Source organism: Pelodiscus sinensis, chromosome 21 (genome assembly GCF_052426305.1).
Source record: "Pelodiscus sinensis isolate ZL-2025 chromosome 21, ASM5242630v1, whole genome shotgun sequence".
Lineage (NCBI taxonomy): Eukaryota > Metazoa > Chordata > Testudines > Trionychidae > Pelodiscus > Pelodiscus sinensis.
This window is the reverse complement of record NC_143072.1, coordinates 2,925,193-2,950,425: the sequence shown is the minus strand read 5'-3', so window position 1 is coordinate 2,950,425 and position 25,233 is coordinate 2,925,193. Positions and strand designations below refer to the sequence as shown.

The following is a 25,233-nucleotide window of genomic DNA, read 5'->3' as shown; positions in this document are numbered from 1 at the left end:
GGGACACTGCTTGCTATTCCCATAAAAATGGAAGAGGAGTTTTGTCCCTGTACTCCCTAAAGAGTGCCTGAGGAGGGGGGTTGGGAGGCCTTGAGCAGGGGCAGTCCTGGATTTGGGGTGGGGGGGGGGAAGAATGGGAACACCCTCTCAGCCAGCCCCTTTCGCCTACCTCTTGGTTCTTTCCTGTGTGGTTTTATGAGAAGCAATACTGTTTGGGGCATATCCCATTTTCCTGGCACAAGCACACCCTTACCTTGCTTTTACTTGTAAGATGAAGCCATATACTGGTTTTTAGTGGTCCTAGTGCTTAACATTTAGGGATACTTCTGGAATAGACAAATAGCTTACCCATGCTGCAGAAACTACATCTAATGTTGAACACAAACTGCTTGTGAGTTTCTCTACAAGAAGCACCCCTTTCTCTAATACTGGTAAGAAGGGTATAATCATAAACTGCCACTCACGATGACATTTCTGAGCATTATCCTGGAGATAGCTGGCTTTTCTTTTCATGTGCTTATGTGATCTAGAATCACATAAAAAATTGAACACTGGCAAGTTAGGTCCTTAAACTTGCTTCTGCCTCTGTTTGCTTTACATATCTGGAAAATGAATATTGATCAAGCAACTTTTTAGTTGTCATCATACCATTTGTATCTTGTTTGACTGTAGAGAAATGAAACTTAACAGAAGGCTGGGCATGTATGAATTGATGTGACCGTATGAATTGAAGTAGTCTTAACAGTCTTCAGAATTATTCTCCAATTCTGTTTGAGCCTATAGGTTCAATTTCATAAGTCTCCTGTGCGTCACTAAATAGTACAGTTCCATAGTCCACATAGTAAATATCTGTAAAACCTCACTATTTTCATGTTTAAACATAGTTTAGATTTCCCTCTTTTAGAAAAGATGCTAAATGGCAGTGTATGAACTAAAGAGCTATATTAAAACTTGCTCTTTAGCTTGCTGTGTTGGTTCCAGGATGCGAGACACAAAGTGAGTTAAAAGCTAGTCATTCTCCCCAACAGAAGGCAGTCCACAAGAGGATATTAACTCATTCACCTTGTCTTCAGCTACTAAATATTTAAAAGTAGCTTAGCCTTTCCCGCTTAAGGCATTTACCTTGCTATGCTGGCATAGAGTACTGTTTGCTTGGGGAATGGTGTACCAGGTGGCATCTGGAAGAATGCTAGTGCATGACCTGTAAATACACCCTGAAAACCAAAGTAGTATCAGATTTAAAATTCTTAACTTCCATACAGTTAAGATTTTCACATGAGCAGTGAAGTCCCAGATACCCTGTCGAACAAAACTTGTTTGTGCAACATAAGAAAAGTTAGTAACTGTATTTTTAAAAAGCCACTTAGCTGATGGAAAGTTGTTTAATGGTATTAGGGATGTAATAGTAGTCAACTACCTGATAAGTCTAGGGTTATCGAGTAGTTGAGTCTACTACTCGCATTCCACATACCCCTTTTGTTGCCTCTGTATTGGAGGCAGCAAGGGGTGGAAGCAGGAGCTGGGGGGGTGGGGGGGGTCAGACTAACCCTAACCCTCCCCCATCACTGTCTGCACTGCTGCTTGCCCCGGCCCCCCCTCCCAGCTGCTGTCTCTATTACAGGTAGCAGCACGAGAGGGCTGGGGAAGCTGCTTCAGCATCAGCCTCTGTCTGCGGGGCGTGCCAGTGGGGAGTTGGAATCTGCCCTGTGGACAGGGGCTGCTGCTGCAAAGCAGCTCCTGTCCTGGGGGGGTTCCAGCAGGGACTTGTGATCCTCTTCTCCCCCAAGCAGACAGGGACTGCTGCTGGCTGGACAGGCAGCCCAGCTTAGTCCTGGCTCGTGCGGGTCCAGGACCAAACCCCACTTCAATTCTGCAGTTTAAAACACAGTAGAAGCTGGGGGGGGAGGGGAACAGGCTGCCTTCCCCATTCAAGTAGTCGATAAAAATTCTGTCGACTAACAACTTACGTATGTTAATCAGGTTATTCTGCTAAATGGGATCTTTATTTCATTGCCCTTGTAATTGGAGCGTGCATGTTACAGGTATAGACAGCAGCTTGATGAGGAGTATTAATGTCTTAACAGGAGCAAGTTTAAATCTAGGTTGAAAGCTGTGTATTGTAGCCTTTTAAAATAGCTAGTGATTTGCACTGTGACAAGAATTGATACCTCTGCTTCTTGTGGCTATGGATTTCATATGCTGGAATTTAGGAGTCCTTCAGAATTAAGAAATCAAATGTTATAACCTCAAACAGAATAATATAATTTACGGTATTTTGCCTTTCTCTAGCATCCTGCCTGTGGTAGGATCCCAAACAGTGACAGCAAACTAGATAAGAACAGTTGCAGCCACCTTTGGGTGGGATTCAGCAGCTATTAAATAGCATGCAGCAACGCTGTAGGAAAGCAAGTAACTTGTATAAGTCAAACAGCAAAAGCGTGTTTGGGGAGCCCTACGTTGACAAAGTAGTTATCCTTGTTGGAATTTGACTAAGGTAATCAAGGCTAATAACACTCTTAAAGAAACATTAGTTCTCATGTGCAGTGTGATCAACTTCCAGCAGTGTCACAACACTGGGAATTTGGATCAGTAGTGACAGGGAAGAAAGTGTGCCACATAGCACCATGGGTTTTCTCTGGTCTCCTATCTAACTATAGACCTGTCTTTTCTCTGCTTAGTTGGAGATGAGAGGCCTGTCTGTCATCAATTCTGTTTTTACAAAGCTGTAACTTTATCAACCAAAAAACTTTTCAATTCAAAGGCACATATTTGAGACTTAAGTAGCTGGATTTTTTTGCCTTGTCACTTTTTTTTTCACCAGATGCTGACCCTGAGGTAACCATGGCAATGCTGCGCTGGATATATACAGATGAGCTAGAACTGAGAGAAGATGATGTATTTTTGACAGAACTGATGAAATTAGCCAATCGGTTTCAACTGCAACTCCTCAGGGAAAGGTAAATTGAAGTGGATATAGTCAAGCCTCTAGAATGTTGTGGGCTTGGCTTTAATTAGCCTGGCTCTTGGAAATCTGCCATTTGTGCTAAAATAACTATTGCAGCCTATTGGTAGGAGATCTTAACTAATGGGTCTGAGTTAAGATGGAAGAGGTATGTTAATACACTTCTTTAAATTTAATTAAACAATTTCAGCTGGTCATAAGCAGAAAAAAATCAAGCTTTAGCCTTTAACTCTTACAGAGGCCACTTCTTGAGTAGTTTACTTTCTGAATCCTGTATGGGAAGCCCCCACTTAGGAATGGGTTATGTTCTAAAAGTTTGTAAGTTGTTTCTATGGAATGCATTTTTTCCAATGTTATAAATAGTAGTTGTGGTCCCAGGCTAGCCCACAAAAGCCTATTGAATCAATGTAGCTGTGATACTGTATATTTGCAATGGGAAAATAATGGAAATAGTTTTTTAGTTAACCTTAAATGCTGGTGCTTGAGGAAAGGCAGGTTTAATTAGAAGAGGATAAGGAGGTAGGTGGAGATTCTAAAGGGTACATCTGGACATCCCCCCCAGCCCATGCTCATGCCATTCTCCACCTCCAAGGGAGGGGAGTGTGGCTGGAGGACACCAGAGGAGGGAGCATGCAGTTGCAGTGGCTTCCCCTTCAAAGCGCTGCTACTCTAGCTGCTGGCTGTGCGACTACCCTCTGGAGTCCTCTGGCTAGCATCTCTCCTGCTTGCCACTGCCACCACCTGTTCCTCTTGCCTGCTCCCTGATGCCAGGGCCATCCTTGCCCTATGCAGCTGTGTATTGTTTATGGGTAGCCAAAAATTTGGGACACCAGTGGGTCTTAATGTGCATCCACCTACCTCTTCCTATTCCTGTTCTGCGGCTCTGTTTCCTCCAGAGAGGCTCTAATTAGCCTACTAGCTAAAAGCTTGCTAGACCAGGCATCAGCAACATTTTCGAACTAAAGAGCCAAACTAGATCACAATTCAGAACAAGTGGTCAACAAAGAGCAGTATAAGAATGCCCATTTGCATGACTGAAAAAATACAATTTAATATTGATTGACAATAACATAGCATCAATGAAACCTTGTATTCACAGACTTTATTTAATGGGACTTCTGCTGTATCTCTTCACCCATTCCTTCGAAGTTGACATAATGGTCAAATACAGCTTCATGCACACATTCTGGCTGTCTTCTGACAATCTTATGGTAGGGGGCTGGGGATGTGTGGGTTCAGGAGTCTGGGTTGGGGTATGAGGGGCTCAAGCAGAGGTTTGAGTATATGATGAACTTGGCTCAAGGTTGAGAGGTGTGGGAGTGCAGGAGTATTATGGGAGGAGTCTGGGGATGTGGGGCTATGAGGGGCTCAGGGTGTGAGGTCTGAGTTGGAGATAGGGGGGTGGGGACTTGTTTTCATGTCACAGGCATTGTGTAACGCTGCCTCCCACTGCTCCCATTTGCTGGATTCTGGCCAATGGGAGCAAAGGGGAAGCCTCCAGGAAGTGGCCCTGCGAGGCTGTCCCCCCAGCTAGATCCAGTGGGGAGGCTTGAGGCTTTTTCCCCACCCTCCCACAGGAGGAAGATGGCACTGGCTCCCTACTGAGACCTCATAGACTTCAAGGTCAGAAGGGACCACTATGATCATCTACTCTGACCCCTGCACAGTACATGCCACAGAATCTCACCCACTCCTCCTAGAATAATCCTCTCCCCTATCTCAGATATTGAAGCCTTCAAATACTTTGAAGACCACAAGATGCAGAGAATCCTCCAGCTGTGATCTGTACCCCATGCTACAGAGGAAGGCAAAAAACCTCCAGGGTCTCTGCCAATCTACCCTGGAGGAAAATTCCTTCCCGACCCCAAATATGGCGATCAGCTAAACCCTGAGCATGTGGGCAAGACTCACCATCCAGACACCCAGAAAGTTCTCTATAGTAATTCCTATCATCCCTCCATTGACCTATTTCCCACTGATAATGAATGGTCAATTAGTTACCAAGATCATGTTATCTCATCAAACCATCCCCTTCATAAACCCATCTAGTTTAATCTTGAAACCAGATAGATCTTTTGTTCCCACTACTTCCCTTGGAAGGCCGTTCGAGAACTTCACTCCTCTAATGGTTAGAAACCTTCGTCTAATCTCAAGTCTAAACTTCTTACTAGCCAGCTTATATCCATTTGTTCTTGTCCTCATTGGTATTAAGCTTAAATAATTCCTCTCCCTCCCTGGTATTTATCCCTCTAATATATTTAGAGTGCAATCGTGTCCCCCCTCAGCCTTCTTTTGGTTAAGGTAAACAAGCCAAGCTCCCTGAGTCTCCTTTCATAAGACAAGTTTTCCATTCCTCGGATCATCCTAGTGGCCCTTCTTTGTACCTGTTCCAGTTTGAATTCATCCTTCTTAAACATGGGAGACCAGAACTACACATAGTATTCCAAATGGTGTCTCACCAATGCCTTGCTTGTATAATGGCACTAACACCTCCTTAACTCTACTGGAAATACCTCGCCTAATACATCCCAAGACCGTATTAGCCTTTTTCACGGCCATATCACAATGGCGGCTCATAGTCCTCCTCTAATCAACCGGGACTCCAAGGTCCTTCTTCTCCTCCGTTACTTCCAACTGATGTGTCCCCAGTTTATAACTAAAATTCTTGTTACTAATCCCTAAATGCATAACCTTACACTTCTCATTATTTGGCTCTCAAGTCATAGGTCTAGCACAGGGGTTGGCAGCCTATTAGCAGACACTGAATCTGAAAGAGCCATTCAAGTAGTGATGAACCCATTTAACAGGTATGTGCCAATCTTGGGCATATACTGGCAGTTTGAGTGAATTGTTAGTCTACAGGACCTTAGTTGACCATTTTAAAGCAATAAAATCACATCTCTAAAAATTGTCATTCTTCCTTCTCTCTTGCCCCCAAGACCGCCTCTGGACATAGGGGCACCAGTTTAATAGTACTGTACAGGGCCCCATAAAGGACATCCTAGCCTCAGGCTGCTGGTGAGCTTTTCTTTGTACGTGCAGATGTAAGTTTGTGTTTTTTGTTTAACTTGGGGTGCCTGTATATCCCCCTAAATCAAACAACCCATAAATCCCTGACCCTAATGTGACATGGCTTGAAAACGTGAGGTACATTTTTGGAGGATTTTTCTAGGAAAGGAAACTGGTTTCCCACATCAAAGGAAATAATCTGTTATAGTAATGTCAATAAAAGGCTTTTTAATTGTTTGAATTAAGATTGACTGTTAGCATTTTATTTTTTGCTTGGTGTTCAGTGACTGAGTGAAATGGAAATGCAACATTATCAATAGCAGCAATGTCTTGAACATACCAGCCAATTTAAATGCCAACTTTTTATCTTAATTATACATATCTTCAGATTTTCAAAACAAAGTAATATTGCTAACTGACCAGTTTGGGGCTTGAGAGTAGGAGGGAGGCAGGGCAAAATGACGACAGATTAATCTTGTTCCTCATCCACTTGGAAATTGTGTAAAGAGGACTAGATCTTCATGAAATGATCCAAAAGGTCAGTAATTAAAGCATCCTCTTATTCTGGGCAGCTGTCAGTTATTGCTCAAATGGCCTCTCCATTTCTTCCTTTTTTCACTTGCTAGCAGGCCTTGGCAGCATTAAGTAGGGCAGTTGGATTAGTGACACCACTTTCCGGAATCAGATCACTGTCTCAATCCATACGAGGAAGGGAAATTTGTTCCTGTCAGTTTACAAAGTGCTGTTTTTTACCTAGTGATCTTCATGGCCTTTAGCTTTGTTACTGAGGAGTGCCTGAAATCTAGCACTTAGCCTCATCTTGGTACTTTTTTTCTTTGTGCCTAATGCAATGTCTAAGGTTTTGGCTTGTAAAGCTTTATTGTGATTGGGTTTTCTTTTTTCATAGCACTAAAATAAATCCCATATACTAATGGTTACAATCTAGTGACTTATTCTCACCTTAGCAGAAATGCAGGTACTTTGCAGTGTATTCTACCATACTTGTCCATTTCATTAGGTGAGCTTCCAGGAATTGATGAGAGGCAATGGCATAACCACCCAAGTATGTGGCTAGGCATCAGTGGTGGGTCTAAAATAAGCAGAACTCTTGACTGTGTGAAAGCTCCTTTCAATCTCCTTGGCTTGCACAACATGCTGTATTGTATGAGTTTGTAGGATTTTCGAAAATGAATGTTCTTGTACACACACAGAATGTGAAGGTGAGTCTTCACTTTCCTGTCTTCCTCAGAAATATAGCATTATAGTACCTCTTTACAGTGTTCATTCTTCAGCATGAAAGCTGGACCAGCCCCAAGGGGTGTCAAAGTAACTTGGTGACACAAGACTGCAACTATTGTCCTTACAGTGTGTTTCAGTCTACTTCAGAGGGAAGATTAGGGTGTCATCTTTTACTTTGGAGGGAACTCTTTAATACACTGCTCTCGTCAGAGTTTTGGTGTGAAAAACACTATTATAGGAGACTGTTTGTCAGTTTTTAGATTTTAAATACAAAGCCATTTCTGTAATACTATACATTCTTGTTTATACAGCTATTAGACCTGACATTGGTTGGCCTCCACATGTTCCTATAACTGATCACTTCCTTTTGGAAATAGGAATCTGACTCTTCAGGAAAATCTTTCTTGATAATTAATCCACACTCCATTTCTTCATTCTGGCAGGTGTGAAAAAGGAGTCATGTCACTAGTAAACGTCAGGAACTGCATTTGTTTCTATCAGACTGCAGAGGAACTAAATGCTAGCACTTTATTGAACTACTGTGCAGAAATAATAGCTAGTCATTGGGTAAGTACTATAATAAAAGGGGAATGGGAAAGAGTAGCCTGCAGGCTGAAAAACTTAAACTTTAGATTCTTACTGTTGATTGAATTGGTGTCTCACTTCTCATTGTCACAATCACATTAAATGCTAGTACTATGTGTTAAAACAGTGTGGGTTAAATCCATTAAGACTTGTTTTTCTGCCCCAGAAGAGGGCTTGTTTATGTTCAAGGAAGGATGGCATACCTTGTCAGGAAGATGTATCCTCTTGTGCCTTTGTTTTTTCAACCCAGCCTCTTCTCTGAATGTTTGCCCATTTGTAGAAAGCAACCCAAATCATTCTTTACACTTTTCATCTTCCTCTGCTTCAAAGTTCCTTCCAGACTGATACATAGACTGATTTAGCAGAAATGAAAACTATTGCAAGAAACTAGCTGTTGAATCTTGCTGGAAGTTTTCAGCCAAGTTTAGAGTCCCATGAGTTCAGACTGATATTAGTGTAGCTAATTCTGAACTGTCTGAGATTTGTCCATCATTGGACTTGAGAACTTGGGATTCTTTTTAGGCAAACATCGATTTCCCCTCTTAATATAGCCATTAATAGTTGTCAAGCCATAAAAGTGACCTATTTAATTTCCAACTTATTTTCTAGCACAGGAAATAAGAAATTTTTCTCTGTGTATACAAACTTCTACTTTTTCTCTCCAAGGGCAGATTATAAATGCTTATTGTATATTAAAGTGAAAGGATTGTTCATAACTAAGTCTTATTTCTGTACAGAAATATTAATGGTTACTTCACTTTTGGCAGAGAATCATCTTCACCACTACCGTAGATGCTGAAGGTTTCTGTACTCAATCAGCAACAATTATGTACTGAAGCAGTAAACTCTTCATACATACTATTATCTGAGGGTACGTCTACACTTGCTCCCTAGTTCAAGCTAGGGATGCAAATGTAGCTGACCAAAATCGCTAATGAAGCAACTCTTTTTTAAGGAATAACGTTAGTTCAAACCAAGGGGGTTGATTCGAACTAATGTGTCCCAGAGCACGCTTCCTGGTTCGAATCAGCTGGTGAACAGAATAACGTGTGGGTGAGATTATGCTAATGAAGCACGGGATACTTAATCCCCGCTTCATTAGCAACTTTGGTCGGCTACATTTGCATCCTTAGCTTGAACTAGGGAGCAAGTGTAGATGTACCCTGAGCTTAAGTGGTATTTCATCCTAGAACATACTGGGCAGTTCACTATTACTTTCTAAAAGTTGATGTGTGTGTTTTTCAACTCGATAGAGACTAGCTTCTTATAATTACCAAGGACAGGATCCAAAGCTCTCTATGAAACCCGCTATTCGGTGTGCAAATGGAAACATGTCTTCAGAATAGTCCCGTTTCATTCTAGTACTGCCGGTCCCTGAGTTGCAAACAGTCGAGTTATGACTGTTCGCATTTATGACCAAAGCTCCCATTGAGCGGTTGTAAAGGCGGTCCCCGAGTTACGAACGCAACCCGCCCTTACGAACAGCACGGTCGCTACGTAACTCAGTGGGGTCCAAGTTGCGAACAAATTGAGTTATGGCCAAGTGTTTGGTCCGTAACTTGGGGAGAGGCTGTATTTAGGTTTTTGGGCTATGCACTTTCTCCAAATACAGAAAAGGAATGATCTACTTTAAAACATGCTTTGTTTCTACTGTTATGGGAATTGATGTGGAATGTCAAATCAAAGGCTGTCTTAAGCAGTTTCTTGGCAGAAGATCTCTAACAACTGCAACTATTACTAGTTCAATCTGTAGTACGTTTAGAACGTCAGGGTTTTTTATGAAGTGCCCTTTATCTCCCCTTAGAAGGATGATGGGTGCCTTTGTACAAATATGGAAATTAACTGTATTTAGAACTAAAGGTTCAGATTTCAAAGTAAATAGATGTTGTGAATATTGTCACTTTACTACCTTTTCTAAGACCTGTTGGATTACCACAGGATGGCAGAAATCTGCTAGGACAATTCTTGTGGATTATTTTGCTTGCAAACAAGTCATGGCAATAAGCCAATTTAACTTGGATATTTTTTTTTTGTTAATCACAGGATGACTTACGGAAGGAAGACTTTAGCAGTATGAGTGCTCAGCTGTTGTATAAAATGTTCAAATCAAAGACTGAATATCCTTTGCATAAAGCAATTAAAGTGGAGAGAGAAGATGTTGTTTTCCTTTATCTTATTGAAATGGATTCACAGGTATGGTGAGCATTACTGCCTCAATTTGAACTAGAGTGAACATGGCTTTTTTTTTCCTTTAGTTTGGGACTAGGTATGGGCTCGGCATTTTAACTGTCATCTTGACTAACAAGAACAGTAGGTTGCTCTCTAGTCATACTGTGAAGGAAATAATAAAGTTTAAAGAAAAGGAACCTATTGAGACTTAGCATATAATGTTTAGCACCTTTCTATTTCAAAGGTACTGAGAATTCACTAATGTTCACAAAGTACTGCATAAAACACCGCTGGGGAAATTTTGCACCAAAACTTAAGTTCTGTACACAAATTTTAAAATTCTGCATACTTCTTAAAACGAAATCTAATTACACTGTTTTCATTTAATTTATACATCTATTGTACTGTAGTTTAATGTGGTGAGGGAGCATTGGAGAAAATTCTCAAACCCCCTCACAGTAATGTATCTAGTATTGGGCCTTTACTTTTAGCTATTAGTCAATAGTGTATGCAGCCATATGATCAATGATGCATCCTAGGCAATTGAAGAGCAGTGAAGGCTGGGCACTCAAATGCCTAACTTATATTGAGGACTGACCATCTCCAGAGAGATTAAAGCAAAGAGATCATGGACCATACCTTGAAGAAATTTTCAGTCAAACTCTTCTAGTTCTAATTACTGAAGTACCATGAGCATTTTATAAGGTCTTACTGTCCTTTACAATAAAGCTCCTTTACACCAGTCTGGCAATGTAAAGGAGCCTTAAAATGTTACCTGACTTTTATACTGCTAGGAATTCACAAACAATGGGAACAACTAAGCAGGCAGGCCACTACATTCTCCTCTGCCTGAGGGGACAGAGCCTACCCCACACCTACCTCCTTAGAAACATTCCTCCAAAGCTCTGCCCCACCACACAGATGCTCTATGCTCGTGGTGCACTCATGTGTGCACACCTTCTGTTCATATGCACCACTCCCTTGCCCCAACAGTGATGTTTATATCTCTAATAAATGCTCATGGCACCTAAACCTGCCTACCTGTGCTGCTAGGGAGGGACTCATGACCACTTTTGTGGCTTCCCTTTCTGCAGGGACCATGAGTTCTGCATGCACACTGATGTAGAGTTTCCCTCAGGAGTAACCAATACCAAGTATTAATAGGAATGATGATGGAATATGGCTTATCTGGTATAGCGATGCAAGCATTTCAACTACAGGTGTTAGTAACATCCAAAGAACCAATATCAATCGGCTTATCTTATATAGTTTACATTGTAATAAACTTAAATTTTTCTTACCATGAGGACTATGGTAACCCCTTTTTCAGTTACTTTAGTTCATTTGTTTGCAACTTTATTTGAAACGATTGTTTAAAGAAATTATATACTGCCTACTGTTTTGTTTTGTGATTTAAACTGTTCAGATACAAAACTAGAGCTATTCATAAGTGGAGATACCAAAAGATTTTTCTCTGAACAGTAGAGAATGACTCTGATTATACTGGAAGATTCTGCCTTCTCACAAATTAAAGTTGGTTTCAAAATCAACTGTTACCTCTAATTGTAAAATAGTGTTTTGTTTGCTGTGTGTATTTAAGACCACTCAAGGGATTTAATTGGATATAGTACTAGCATTTGTTGCACTGAAACTAACATGCATCTTAAAGTTGCAAGAGAACACTCAGAATATGTGTATATTCAATGTTGGTCAACTGTTTGTAGCTGCCTGGGAAGCTCAATGAACTGGATCACAATGGAGACCTTGCTTTAGATTTAGCCCTCTCACGAAAATTGGAAAGTATTGCAACCACATTAGTCAATTACAAAGCTGATGTGGATATGGTGGATAAGAGAGGCTGGAGTCTGTTACACAAAGCCATCCAAAGAGGTAAGGATATTGCTTTTGCAACTCTTTCCAGGGTTGTGTGTATCTTAATTGAGACTGGTTTTTATGCATCTCAATTTTCATTTTGAATGTTCCTTGGCAAAAGGAGAGCGTTGAAGCCCAAGGCCTAGGGTTACTGTCTAGTTATAAAAACCTAATAGAAATAATAGTTAAAGTTCATTAAAAGGATTCTTGTTGGATGTAAACACGAGCTTTCTGGGTTGGCAACTGAAAAGAAATTGCTAGTTTTTCTTGCAGGTGTTCAGATGCGAACTACTTTGCTGTTGTCCTAGCCCAATGTGAATGAAGGGGCAGAGGGAGAGATGTTTAAATCTTAATTCCATTTAATGTAGTGGCTCGTACATCATTGGCTACTGCAATAGTCTGTACTTTTGGGGCTGCCGGGCACCTGGGGGCGGGGCTGCACATGCGCTGTGACCCTGGGGCTGGCACTGGCATATGCCGTGACCCAGGGGCAGAGGCTGGCACCGCGCATGTGCCACGTGCCTGGGGGCGAGGCCAGCCCATCTTGTTTGGTGGGTGCCCATAAATGGCCCGGCAGGTGCCCTGGCGCCCACAGGCACCACGTTGGGGACCACTGCTGTACTTGATGCCTCAAGAAGAGGATGGAAAGAGATTCTCTTCCATCTCCTTCCCTCAGGATTGTAAGATGTGCAGCAGCTGTCCTCTCTAGTAATAAGGTAGAGTTAATGGAGTTTTCAACCCTTGGTGCATAGGGAGAATGACTATCCGCTGCTTGGAGGGGGACCTTAGTTTTCATGACCATTAATATTAGGTATGTATTATGTATCCGTGTAGGTGACTGCTTCCAAGTTCCAGTGAGCAATAAATCATCACTGGTACTTAGAACAGTCCCTGACTTCAGATTCCTGAGCTGCTGTCAACACAAGAAGGAAAGCAGATACATGAGAGGATTCACAGAACCTAATAGGAAATGGTTGCCATGGCAGTAATGCTCCGGAGGCTTAAAGAACAGAGAAATGGTCTTGGCTTATATCTTTCCCTGACCAGATAAGGCTGTATGAGGCTCTGGTATAAACCCTAGTGGCCTCATTGCCTGTTACTTAATGCCTACAATAACAAAGTTGTTTCTTTGCTGCATGCATGGATGCTTTAGGTGAAAACTCATTAAGTTTATTGTTCAATTAGATGCTTCTCGATATTAATACGAAGTTTGTTTACAGCTGAAGTTAAGAGCTCAGTACCAAGCAAAGCTCCTTCATTAGTCTTAGGTTGCAGCTAATCACATTAACCCTACCAGCATAGTATTGGGGGGGAGCATGATGCTGTAAAATGTTGAGCAGGACTTGTAAGGGAGCTGAATACCCTTAACTCACTGCCAAGACTAAGCATTACTAGGAACTGGGTTTGTGTGTGAAGGCTGCAACTTAATGAAACTGTTGAAACCGGGTATAAAGGTAACATTTAAGGGCTTCAGTGCTGTGCGACTTAATTTCAGCATTTAAATATGAATATTTTCTTGTCAGTTTTTTGGACTAGATCTTGCAATTAACTACTTCCCTGTACTTGACGATGCAGTGGGTTAGTTGCTATGTTAATTGTCAAAATGGGATGCTGTGGTAATGCATCTTGATTAGTTGGCTTCTCCGGGAAGAATTAAACCACTGCCAGGATTAGCTTAACTTCTTCTGACTGAGGGAGTTCCTCAAATAAAAATGCCTGAAACATGACCCTTTTAGTGGGGCTTGCTCTATAGATCCTACAAAGCTACATGTTGCTACTGTAAAATTCACTGCCATATCAAAATAGGAACCTATAAAGTGGGAAACTTTTTTCCTTTGTGCATGGAAATACACTCTTGTTCTTAACTGCACAAGGTGAGAGAAGGAAGGCTAGATTTAAAGCACTGGACTGAGACTAAACATTTGAGTTAATTCACAGGCCACTCACAAATCAGGAAAAACCACTTCATCTCCCCATAAAATAGGGATAATGCTTCCTTTGTCTAGCTTGGCTGTGTAGATGTTTAAGTTCTTCAGGAGTAAGGAATGTCTCAAGTGTTTTTGACAGTGCACGATAGTCCCTGACTTCTGTTATTACTGTGTAATTTAAATGTCATGTCATCTGAAAAATAACTAGCGCAATGGTGCGACCTGCATATTTCCATGCCTCCTCTACCTGTTGACCCCCAGGGCTGCTGGCTTTGGAACTAGAGGGAAGTGTGAACCAAAATAACCGATGGGTATAGCTTTGTTATACAGATGTACACTGAAACGCTTCAGAGCTAGAATGGGACATTCCTTTTTACTTTGTATAACAAAGTAATTTGGGTAAACAAGCTCCTATCTGTTGCTGTTGTCCAATAGCAGCGATACTTTGTAGACTTTTTTTCTACTGTGACTCGTTAATGTGGAGAAGAACCTGTTCTCTCGACTGAACTCCATAGTTTTGGCAGGGACTAAAACTCATTCCAGGATGCTTTAAAATATTTCAGCCAAGCACTTACCTCACATTCTTTGAGCTAGAATGTAACTTTTAAATAACAAACTGGCTGTCTAAGGCAGTCTTACTGAAGGGCCAGCCTGACCAACTTTATATTGTACATCACAACTAATGGCTTCTAGCAGGGAGGAACATAGTATCAAGCAACAGTTGTGTCTTCGGTATTGGAACGCACTTCAGGATGCTTGTGGAACCATAGCAGACCGCAAGCTACTGAGTCTAAAGACCAGCTCTGTAATCTCTTCCTTTTGTACATCCCAAAAGGAGATAAGTTTGCTTCCAACTTTCTCATTAAAAATGGTGCTCGTGTGAATGCTGCTACATTGGGAGACCAGGAGACTCCTCTGCACCTTGTTGCATCATACAGCCCTAAGAAGCATTTTCCAGATGTGATGTCAGAGATGGCACAGATTGCAGAGTCCCTTCTGCAGGCTGGAGCCAATCCAAACATGCAAGACTGCAAAGGAAGGTGAATATATTTGTAAAAGGATCTTGATTTGGTAACAACTATCTAATAAGTTGTATTGCAGCTCATTGAAATCTGTGTACCGTCAAGGAATAGGGTGTCCAACAAAAATAGATCAAGCTAGATTATTTCAACAGGAGACCTGCAAATACCTCCACTGTCCTGCAGGGAGTGGTATACTAGATGGCATTCTTCCAACAGTACTGAAATGGCAGCATAAAGGTGGAGGATGGAACTGGCTGGTGAAATACATCAATGTACATATAGCCAAAGGAACGGAACTAAGAGGGGTGATGACAAACTGTTGGGGTCCCCTGGATATCAGTTTAGGGTGCCTAGTCTCTATCAGACTAACACAGTCCCGTATATGAAAGCTTCAAAATGCTTTTATAGCTCTTTCCCCCCCCCCCCACCCGCCTTTGGTAGAGTAGCAAATGTCCTATTGAATGGTGTCTAGGAACAGTAGCAGGCTGCAGAAAATGCAAGACTAGTAGATTTGGGTAGTGGGGAATGGACTACGGGTCTGAAGGACCCACATTTACCATTAGGGAAGTTAAATATTTTACATAGCGCTAAACTGCTTGGATGCTCTAACAGGCTTCTCGTGTCCCTGATGTCAGGACAGACTTGTACTTAACCTTGAAAGTCAGTGGGAGGGTTGTGCAGGAGCAAAGTCTGACATGACTTAAAATGTGTATGGGAATGTGAAATGAAATCTTCTTTCACTAGCTTTCAACTATTTCCTAATTGGAAGGGACTTTCTTTCTTTCTGCAGGACCCCATTACATGCATCAATTGTTGTTAGGAATGATCCTGTATTCAGTCAGCTTCTCCAGTGCAAACAGTAAGTTTCAGTTGTGAAGTTCTTACCCTATTCAAAGTATTTCAAACTCAATCATACAGTGGAGAGGAATATAGCTGTAAGCTATTTCTCTTGTTTAAACAAACCTAGCCCCTCTCTATTCCTCACTGCTAGTAGATTCTGTGGATGCAAAATTGTAAAAGTCTGCATGAGGTAATGTCGCCTATGACCCCTTGGCTCTATTTCTAGCTTTGCTTGATGGGGGAAGGGGCGGGGGGAAATGGAGGCACAAGAGAAGTTGAAGTGACTTATCCTGAAGTCACCCATTTGGGTATTGTTGCCCTTCTTTTTGGAAAGCAAAATGAGCTCTGCTGGTGAGATGAGCTCGCTATTGCATGTGGAGTTTCAAATGGAAACCTGTATTGGTGAAGCTGGTCTTCTGGCTTGGTATAGAGGAGGCAAAAGAGGATTTTTCTCTAATGCTACCATAGTCTGCAAGGAAGCGAAGGGCATAGCAATACCTTTGCTTTAGGTAAAGCACGGAGGTATAACTCTGAACTAGAATTGCAAAATGGATGAGCAGTTATCAGGTTCTAGGAATAGCTAGTCTGACATCCTCCAGTTCAACTTCCATGGGAACGGAGTACGACATTGAAGATGCTTTAGGAGAGCAGTCCCTGCTTGAGTGCTCTAGGTGAAATGTGTTTAGAATCTAAAACTAAGGATGTAATACTGCAGTCGATTAAACAATTAACTGATAAGCGGGGTGCTGATCAGTTAACATTATCGCCTACACACAATACTGTCCCCACCCGCAAGTAAGTTTTTGAACTAGCCTGCAAGTCCTGGCTCTCACCAGAACTCTGCATCAACCCCTGCTCTGACTTAGTGCTTATAGAGCACTAAATTTTTGTTAACTACACCATTAATGAATTACACACTACTTTACACACTAAATATCCCTATCTAAAACTGAGTCTTTCAACAGTCACTTGAGGCAGATTTCTATCTTGAAGTGGTTTACATAAGACAGGCTTCACTATAGCCTCAGAATTTTTAATTTCTCCATTGAGTTTAAAGGGTTATAAATACAGGTCTAAGGGAATAGTTTAATGTAGTAAGATGAGGGAATGTAGCATAAGTCCATGTATCACAGACTGGGTATGAGGCCTAAGGCCTAGACAGCAATGGTCAAGATTTTGCTAATGTAAAGCAGAGTTAAGCTGTGAGTAGGAGGCAGGCCCTGCTCACAAAGTTGGCAAGAACAGTTCTGCTATTACAAGAACACTCCTACTGAAGAGGTACTAGGCACAGGCCATGAGCACATTCCACAGGGGTTATAACAGAACACCTAATTAAGAAACATCTTGGTACCAAAACCCACCCCACAAATAACATACATACTGACCCAGGTTCAGGACTTGGTACCAAAACCCACCCCACAAATAACATACATACTGACCCAGGTTCAGGACAGGGTCTAAATTAACAGCATAATGAGCAGTAATTGAACCCCACCCCTTGTATGAGGTGGTAACTAAGCAACAGAGGGTGGCAACCTAATACTACAGGAGTGATGTGTAACTTGTTTGTACCTGTGTATAAGTGTACCACAAAGGGTGGTTGTTGACTGACTGGGGGAGGCAATGCCAAATCCATAGTATTGATTAAGTGTTAGTCCTTTGTTACGGTGTACATGCATATAGTGGCACAGCAGTGAGTCTGTTCGTTAACATTTACTGTTGTACTTCACTTGGCAATAAACCTTGCCTGGTGCTTTCAATCCTTATCTGATTTGTAGTCTCTGGTGGATCTCTTGAAGTCTGTCATGTTAACTAATTGTGTATGGTTAATGCGTTAAACAGGGGCGCATGCATGCATGCAGCCAAAACTTTCATTGATGGAGCAGAAGACCTGTCAAACCCATCAAAACACCTAACTGGTGACACTGGTGATCAGACCTAGCAATTCTGTTTATATAGAACTTTGTTTTTATTGGAGTCTTATTTTTTCAGATTCTTGGAAGGTGATCTTTGGTGAATGGTTTGAGGCACAAAAAGGGGTATCTAAAAATCTAACTTTTTTTTGTTAGACTAGACTTGGAATTGAAGGATCACGAGGGAAGCACAGCTCTGTGGCTTGCAGTTCAGTATATTACCGTGTCTTCTGATCCTTCTGTAAATCCGTTTGACGATGTCCCTGTTGTAAATGGAACCTCCTTCGATGAGAACAGCTTTGCAGCACGGCTGATCCAGCGAGGCAGCAATACAGATGCACCAGACACAGTAACAGGTAAAACAGAGGTTTGTATTCAAGATTAGGCAAAAGGTTTAGATGAGAAGGTCACAAAAGCAGAGATTAGCATAAAAGCTCATTTAATGGCATCTTGCCCCTAAGTAAGGAGTCTGGTGTAGGGCTTTGCTCTTCTGAGGTCTGAACTGACACAGGCCCTGTCTTTACCTCAGTAGGATGGGGATCGTTCCAAAATCTCTAGAGAATAGGCATAGGAGAAGGTACAGTGGCTCTGAACCTTACTTTATACATTGTGTTGCACTCTGACTCAGCTGTACATACAAACTAGAATACATCATAAATGGCTAACTTTGGAAGGTCCAGGTGTACTCTTCCTGCTGAGAATTATAGATGCTCTCATGGGGGGAGGCTCGTAGAATGGATAGAAAATCCTCAGGCATCTGAAGTCAGGAGTGTTTCCTGCTGTTGTCCTCCCTTTCTAAATTCTAAAGCTTGTTCTGCAATGGCAGCAAGAAAACAACAAATGTAAAGATGGGGCTGATCAGACATGCCTATCCTTCAATAAGCATTATCTCTGCTACTGCTCTAAGTTTTAAATCTCTTGGAATGATACTAGACCATGTTCCAAATTGTAACTTGTAATCCATGTATAATACTTCAACTTTGCATGCACTTTGCTACTGTCTTTTAGGAAACTGCTTATTGCAAAGGGCAGCTGGAGCGGGGAATGAGGCAGCAGCTCTCTTCCTGGCAACCCATGGGGCAAAAGTGAACCACAGAAACAAATGGGTAAAAGTTCAATTTTTGTTTTTGTATTGCAATAAACATAATGCAGGTAACTAACCCCACTAAACTTCCCATGTCGTCCCTTCTTATTCTCAGGCCCTTTATTGTAGCTAAACTTATGAAGCCAAGCAATTAATGAAAAATCAACTTTAGTTACTTATTCAGTTGGAGACAAGTATTCAGTAAGTCTACAGAGTTTAAAACAGTCTACAGGTTTTCTGGCAGGGAGAGGAAACTATTGGCCTATTGATGAAAATCTGGTGGTCCTCTCACTCTAGCATTCTGTGTCATGGTGTACAGACAATTGTACTATTCCATGGCACACGGATTGAAAGGTTCAGTACATACTGCAGTGATGTGTTAATGCTTTTTTTTCCCTCTCCCAATAATGCCCGTGATCAATACTTCTCTAGATGCATCCATGGTTAGAAATGCTGTATCATAATTCAGACTAATTTTAACTGCCCATAGTGTTTACTTAGTTTGTATACTAGTAATCTTGGAAGTCACAGTACACCATTCTTCCTACATTTAGCTGTTGGTTTCAGAGCTAAATTTTATTTGTTAAAGGGAGAAACTCCATTGCATACATCTTGTCGGCATGGTTTAGCAAATCTTACTGCAGAGCTTCTGCAACAAGGAGCTAATCCTAATATCCAGACTGAAGAAGCAGTGCCTAGTCGGAAGGATGCAACCTCACCAACTGCATCAGAGAATGTCTATCTGCAAACTCCCCTTCATATGGCTATAGCATACAACCACCCAGATGTGGTATCAGTCATCCTGGAGCAAAAAGGTAGGATTTTGTTCAAGTTGCACAACTACTATTGGATGGGTAAGATTACAGCTATCTGCATAGTATGGCAAGCTATAAATCATATCATGAGTTGTATCTCTATTCCTGTAGGCTGAGTTGTCTTAGATTTACTGTTTTCCAAGTGTAACTTCTCAGTTACAAGTTGAATTTTCTAAGGGTGCCGGACTAGAGACCTGACTGGTTCCAAACCATAGGAGGTCAATTTGTCTAGCAGCATTACCAACACTTCCACTGCTTTACTGGGTTCTTAGACATTTAGGAGTAAACTAGAGCTAAATAACACTAAAAACCAGGACTGGAGGCTGTAGACCAACTTTGAGACCAAGGAAAACTTGGCCACACCCATAAGTAGACATCTTGCTAACTAAAATCCTGCTGAACCATGGATGTTGCTGTACTAGAGAGGTTCAACCTTTATTTCTACCAGAGTTAGTTTTGCTAAACATCGTAGTTCTGCATTGTTCTGTTTAATATGATCTCCTGATATATAAAGGAAGTGTCTGTCCTGGAGGCTGGCCTTACAATGAGGAAGCAAGAGACACCCACACAGATACTAATTCCTTCAGTTTTTCCTCTTCTCTTCTCCCCCCCCCCCCCCCCCCCACGACCTTCATTTCAGACTGAGTAGAGAAAATTGTAAACTCCTGTCACCAAGGAGAGAAATACTCTTGTTCAGATGAATGCAGGACTCAAGCCTCCAGTCTTAGTAACTACATAGGAATTTGTTACAGTAATTGATATCTAGATATAAGGACAGTGGGTATTTCTGTTCCTCCATGGGGAGCAAGACTTGATAAAATCCTGGATTTGACTGTAATTTTTACTTTTGTGACTGAATTATATTTAACGTTGAGTAGTGCCAACAAATTTCCTTCAAACGTCTTTATTGCTGCTTAGTTAGGAAGTTACCTTGGGGAAATATTTTGTAAGTGACATGGTAATTTGTGTCAATTGAAATCCAAATATACCAAACAGGTCTTGAGGGGTTTCAAGGTAACATTGATGCTTAAAAATATAGGAACACTTCTTTTACACCGCTTAACCAACTTTGCTGGGGTGATTAATCAAAAGTATAATACGGTGTCTTTCAGCTAATGCTCTTCATGCTCCCAACAATTTGCAAATCATTCCTGACTTCAGTCTTAAGGACTCCAGAGACCAAACAGTCCTGGGACTAGCCTTGTGGACAGGTAATGGCTTAAATTCTTTGCAGAAAAAAAGTAGTTGTGGAAAACTTATTGTCAAATGCACACCTGTTCTGAGGGAGAACTATTGATCAACACTTTTCTGTTTATGGAACTACTGGATAGCCAGGCACGCTTTGGTGGGGGAAAGACGGAGGGCCTTTATTTTGATTAACACTTGCCAGGAATTGGATTCCACTCAAGTGCATGAAAATCAGTGCAAAAACTTCAGTTTTTTGGTAAATATCAGGGTTAATCATTGGGACAGGAAGACGACAAAAAAGCAATCAATAGAGAGAAGTAAGCCTTAAAAGTAAAAGCCGTTTAATGCTTTGGCTTAGTTTTTGAACTTTTAGCAGTACATGTGCATGGATATCTTCCACTATGCTGCATTATTTAACAGGCAGCCTTGCATTACTTACATTAGATTTTATCCTCTTAATGATATCCAATAACTTAATTTATTAACGTAATTGTCATTGGAACAGTCCCAAAAAATTGGGTGAAAAATCAATAAAACAAATTGCTTTTTAAACCAAGGAATTGTTTGACTAAAACCAAAGGGCCTTGGCCCTTAGTGTACACTAAATCTCTGAAGCCTGGAGTAAGATAGTTCAAGTGTGCACTTCAGGTGTTTTAGAAACCTAATTTTAAATGAGGAGATAAGATTTATCTGAGGGGTGGGGGAAAGGGACTAATGGAAACTCACTCTAGTTTCACAGCACATATAGCTACTTCGGTCATGTGAAGCAAATACACAGCTTTAAAAAATACACAGCTTTAAAAAAGTCTGTTTTGGCTTGCTTCATATGCTGAGTGTAATAAACCAGCAGATGGAAAGATCTGTCCCTTCCCTTAGATTAGCACTGCATTGCTTGTCAGGCATATGGAAAACTTACCATTTCCTCAATTCATGGGTGGAGATAAATTTCCTTCCCTCTCTCAAAGGTTACTTTCCACTTCAGTGAATTGGACAAGTCAAAACTCCTTGTCGTGACATTTGTATCTAGCTAGAGACCACACAATGGTAGCAATGTGTACAGGCAGTCCCTGGGTTACATGGATCCGACTTACATCGGATCCCTACTTACAAACTGGGGTGAGGCAACCCCGCAGTAGCTGCACCCCCCCTCCCCCCAGCAGACCTCCGAGACATACGTAACCTGGGGACTTCCTGTACTTCAGGATAGCCCTTTAGGTCTGTCATTGAGATTTAAATATACTGGCTTGACTTTCATAAAGTTTAGCTTTCCCTGCTGTCAGACACTCTGGTACACAGCTATTGGAGATTCACATATAACTGGGATATTAATGTGTTGTGTTGAATCAGTTCAAAAATCTTAATTGGAAGGGTGATAAACTATTTCTGTGTATTGTTAGTCTCTTAGCATTTTTGAGTGCAGTTCTAGAATTATGGCAATACAATAGCTTAGGCACCTAAATACACTTGAACCTATTTAATCCAGCAGCCTGGAGAAATAGGTTCATGTCAATTATGGAGTTCTCCAGACAATGGGCATTTGCTGTCATGAAGGGAGTGGAACTTGGGGGAGAGGGTGCAGAAGCATGTGGGATGGGGAGTGGTTTTGGGAGGGTGCAGGAGCACACTGGGGATGCAGAGTCTGGGTAGGTAGAGACTGGGGATAGAGTGCTCGACCCAATGGTAACGTTGTATGTGTATCAATTTGCTTTTGCAGTACTGAAACCTTTTTATAGGGGGAAAATATTGTCCTTTTACAGGCATGCACACAATAGCAGCTCAGCTACTTGGCTCTGGGGCATCCATCAATGACACCATGTCAGATGGACAGACTCTCTTACATATGGCAATACAGAGACAGGATAGCAAGAGTGCCCTCTTCTTGCTGGAACATCAAGCGGATATAAATGTCAGGTAAGGCTTTTATATTAATTATGGTTGATGTGCCACCAATAAAGCTGGTAACATGCATACCGCTCTCTAGCCATGTCAGATTTCCCACCGATAGCAAAGAAAGACTTGCCCAAAGATCAAGGGTTGAACACTAACTCACTCAGCTTCTTTTAGATCCTAATGGTGGTGTATTCTGAATAGCCCAGCATAGAGGAAAAATTTCAGTATTTGCGCCCCCCCCCCCCTTTTTTAAACTTGTGTGTGTGGGCTGGTTTAGTAACTTTCTAAAATCAGGTGCATCCTTAGAGAATCCACAGTCTTCATCCAATAGACTTCAAAATTCTTACCCAGTAAGATGAATGGAAGCACCTAGCATCTTCATAGCTGTTAATGCCTGGAGACTCAGGAAGACAATTTAGCACTGGCTTATGATTAATTCATCCTTGAAAGGCATTCTTCTACATTTCATGGCTAAAACAAAAGCTAAAATATAAGACTTTGTCATGGGGCCTCTTTTGTGAGATCCAGTCATCTGGGCTGAGTACAACACTGGACTAAATGCCATACTTCCCTGTGATAGCCCAGTGCCTTTTGATTCACCTTTGCTCTGAAATAGTGGTTCATTATGGATGACTGCACACGCCTTCATGGTAGTAGTACCACACGGCTAGAGAGCAAGCTTTGGTTTCAACAGATGTTACCCAATTACACTAGAAACATGCAGAACAGCATTCTCCACTAATGCAGAGGCTTTAATGTTATGGCAGTGACAATTTTTGGGGAGAAGTGGAAAAGTATGTGGCTACTGACTAAATTTATTGACCTATCTTTCCTATGTGTCTTAAATTAGACACTTTTCTAACCAAGGAGTTTAAAATCAAGTATGAGAATCAAGAGCTGATACTGATCTGCCAAACTACTGAAACAAAGATTGGTATCTTTAATGAGGTGATGACAATAGATGTTTATTACAGAACTCAGGATGGAGAGACTGCCCTTCAGTTAGCTATAAAAAACCAGCTTCCCCTTGTGGTTGACGCAATTTGTACCAGAGGGGCAGACATGTCTGTGCCAGATGAGAAAGGGAATCCTCCACTATGGCTTGCCCTGGAAAATCATTTGGAAGATATTGCTTCAACTCTGGTAAGACCAGCACTTTCATCATATCCTTACACAGTTTTACAAAAATATTTCACAAGACTAGATAGTACCTAATACTCTTTTTTACAAGGAGAATATATTACAAAAAACAAGAACTATTGAAGGAATAAAGAGCAAATAATTAAACTGTGGGTTAGTCATGCTGGTGTAGGTGGCAGGCAAGGAAGGCATTTAGCTGCCACACATTCACCTGGCTATTTTTTTCTTTTAACTAGTAACTGAGATGGAGGCATTTTTAGCTTACTGTGCTTCATTCTTAATTCAGGTAAGACATGGCTGTGATGCAACTTGCTGGGGTCCAGGACCAAGTGGATGCTTACAGACACTTCTGCATAGAGCCATTGATGAAAACAGTGAACCAATAGCATGCTTCCTTATTCGCAGGTCAGACATGAATCTGCTTCATAAAATGGTGGTGTAGCTCTCTTTGCAAGGATATTAGAGCAGGTGGGCGAGACAATCTTCTCTTGGGTCAACGTCTATTGGTGCAAAACAAGTTTACACTGAGCTCCTCCTATCTGCATAGCTCAAATTTTTATCTTCCCCCAACAGAAGTTGGTCCAAGAGATTCTCACCCACTTTGTTGCACTACAAAGGATTTTTTTTGTTTGGGCCACACCTCCTTCTTGTTTAGAACCTTTAAACAGCACTGTCCTTCAACTAGAGTGGTGCTGCCTTGAGCATTATCCAACAGTAGCTTTTTTAATGAACTGTAAAAAGACAGTTTTAACATCTGCAAATAAAGGATAGGTGCACCAGTAGAGGGCAAATATACTGTATCTCTTAATTCTTTCAAGTCGAGTGGGCACACTTCCTTCATTAATCTTGGGGAATTTAATGAACGCTCAATCCACAGACTGTTCTGTTTAGATTTTTCTCTTTAGCATGGATCAAGTTTCATTTATGAAGCAGTGACATACGCTACCAGGTACATGCCTCATGTATGTGTGATAGCAACTGTGAGAGCTGTCTTGAAATGCCAAAACTATTTAAGGAAACCTGAAATACTTTAGGCTTTTCACTGTTCATGATCACTGAAGACTTCCGTAGTAAAAGTGCTCTTCCCTCCTCTCCCCCCAGATGGATGTGAACTTTCACAATTAAGGCTTTTATTGTAAACATGGGTAAGGGTAAAACTTACGTGCTTAGCACATGCAATTAAAGATAAAGAAAAGTTATTTATTAGTTCCCATAATAGAAGAACTAGAGGACACCAAATGAAATTAATGGGTAGCAGGTTTAAAACAAATAAAGTTCTTCACACAGCGTGTGGTCAACCTGTGGAACTCCTTGCCAGAGGAGGCTGTGAATGCTAGGACTATAATAGAGTTTAAAGAGAAGCTAGATAATTTCATGGAGGTTAGGTCCATAAAAGGCTATTAGCCAGGGGATAAAATGGTGTCCTTGGCCTCTGTTTGTCAGAGGCTGGAGAAGGATGGCAGGAGACAAATCGCTTGATCATTGTCTTTGGTCCACCCTTTCTGGGGTACCTGGTACTGGCCACTGTCGGCAGACAGGCTACTGGGCTAGATGGACCTTTGGTCTGACCCAGTACG

The 25,233-nt window shown here is 41.4% G+C and overlaps 1 protein-coding gene across 2 annotated transcripts in view; it reads left to right on the top strand.

Moving 5' to 3' along the window:
- The window catches only part of ANKFY1 (ankyrin repeat and FYVE domain containing 1), a 52,169-nt gene that overhangs the window by 12,834 nt on the left and 14,102 nt on the right, over nucleotides 1-25,233 (top strand). For both annotated transcript variants that reach the window (XM_075904372.2, XM_075904371.2), the window contains exons 4-16: nucleotides 2,822-2,957; nucleotides 7,654-7,777; nucleotides 9,839-9,988; nucleotides 11,689-11,854; nucleotides 14,600-14,804; nucleotides 15,577-15,645; nucleotides 17,696-17,895; nucleotides 18,548-18,645; nucleotides 19,213-19,438; nucleotides 20,551-20,649; nucleotides 22,384-22,537; nucleotides 23,491-23,659; nucleotides 23,943-24,061. In XM_075904372.2, the coding sequence (XP_075760487.1) occupies nucleotides 2,822-2,957; nucleotides 7,654-7,777; nucleotides 9,839-9,988; nucleotides 11,689-11,854; nucleotides 14,600-14,804; nucleotides 15,577-15,645; nucleotides 17,696-17,895; nucleotides 18,548-18,645; nucleotides 19,213-19,438; nucleotides 20,551-20,649; nucleotides 22,384-22,537; nucleotides 23,491-23,659; nucleotides 23,943-24,061 (1,915 nt within the window). The remainder of the gene's footprint in view (nucleotides 1-2,821; nucleotides 2,958-7,653; nucleotides 7,778-9,838; nucleotides 9,989-11,688; nucleotides 11,855-14,599; nucleotides 14,805-15,576; nucleotides 15,646-17,695; nucleotides 17,896-18,547; nucleotides 18,646-19,212; nucleotides 19,439-20,550; nucleotides 20,650-22,383; nucleotides 22,538-23,490; nucleotides 23,660-23,942; nucleotides 24,062-25,233) is intronic.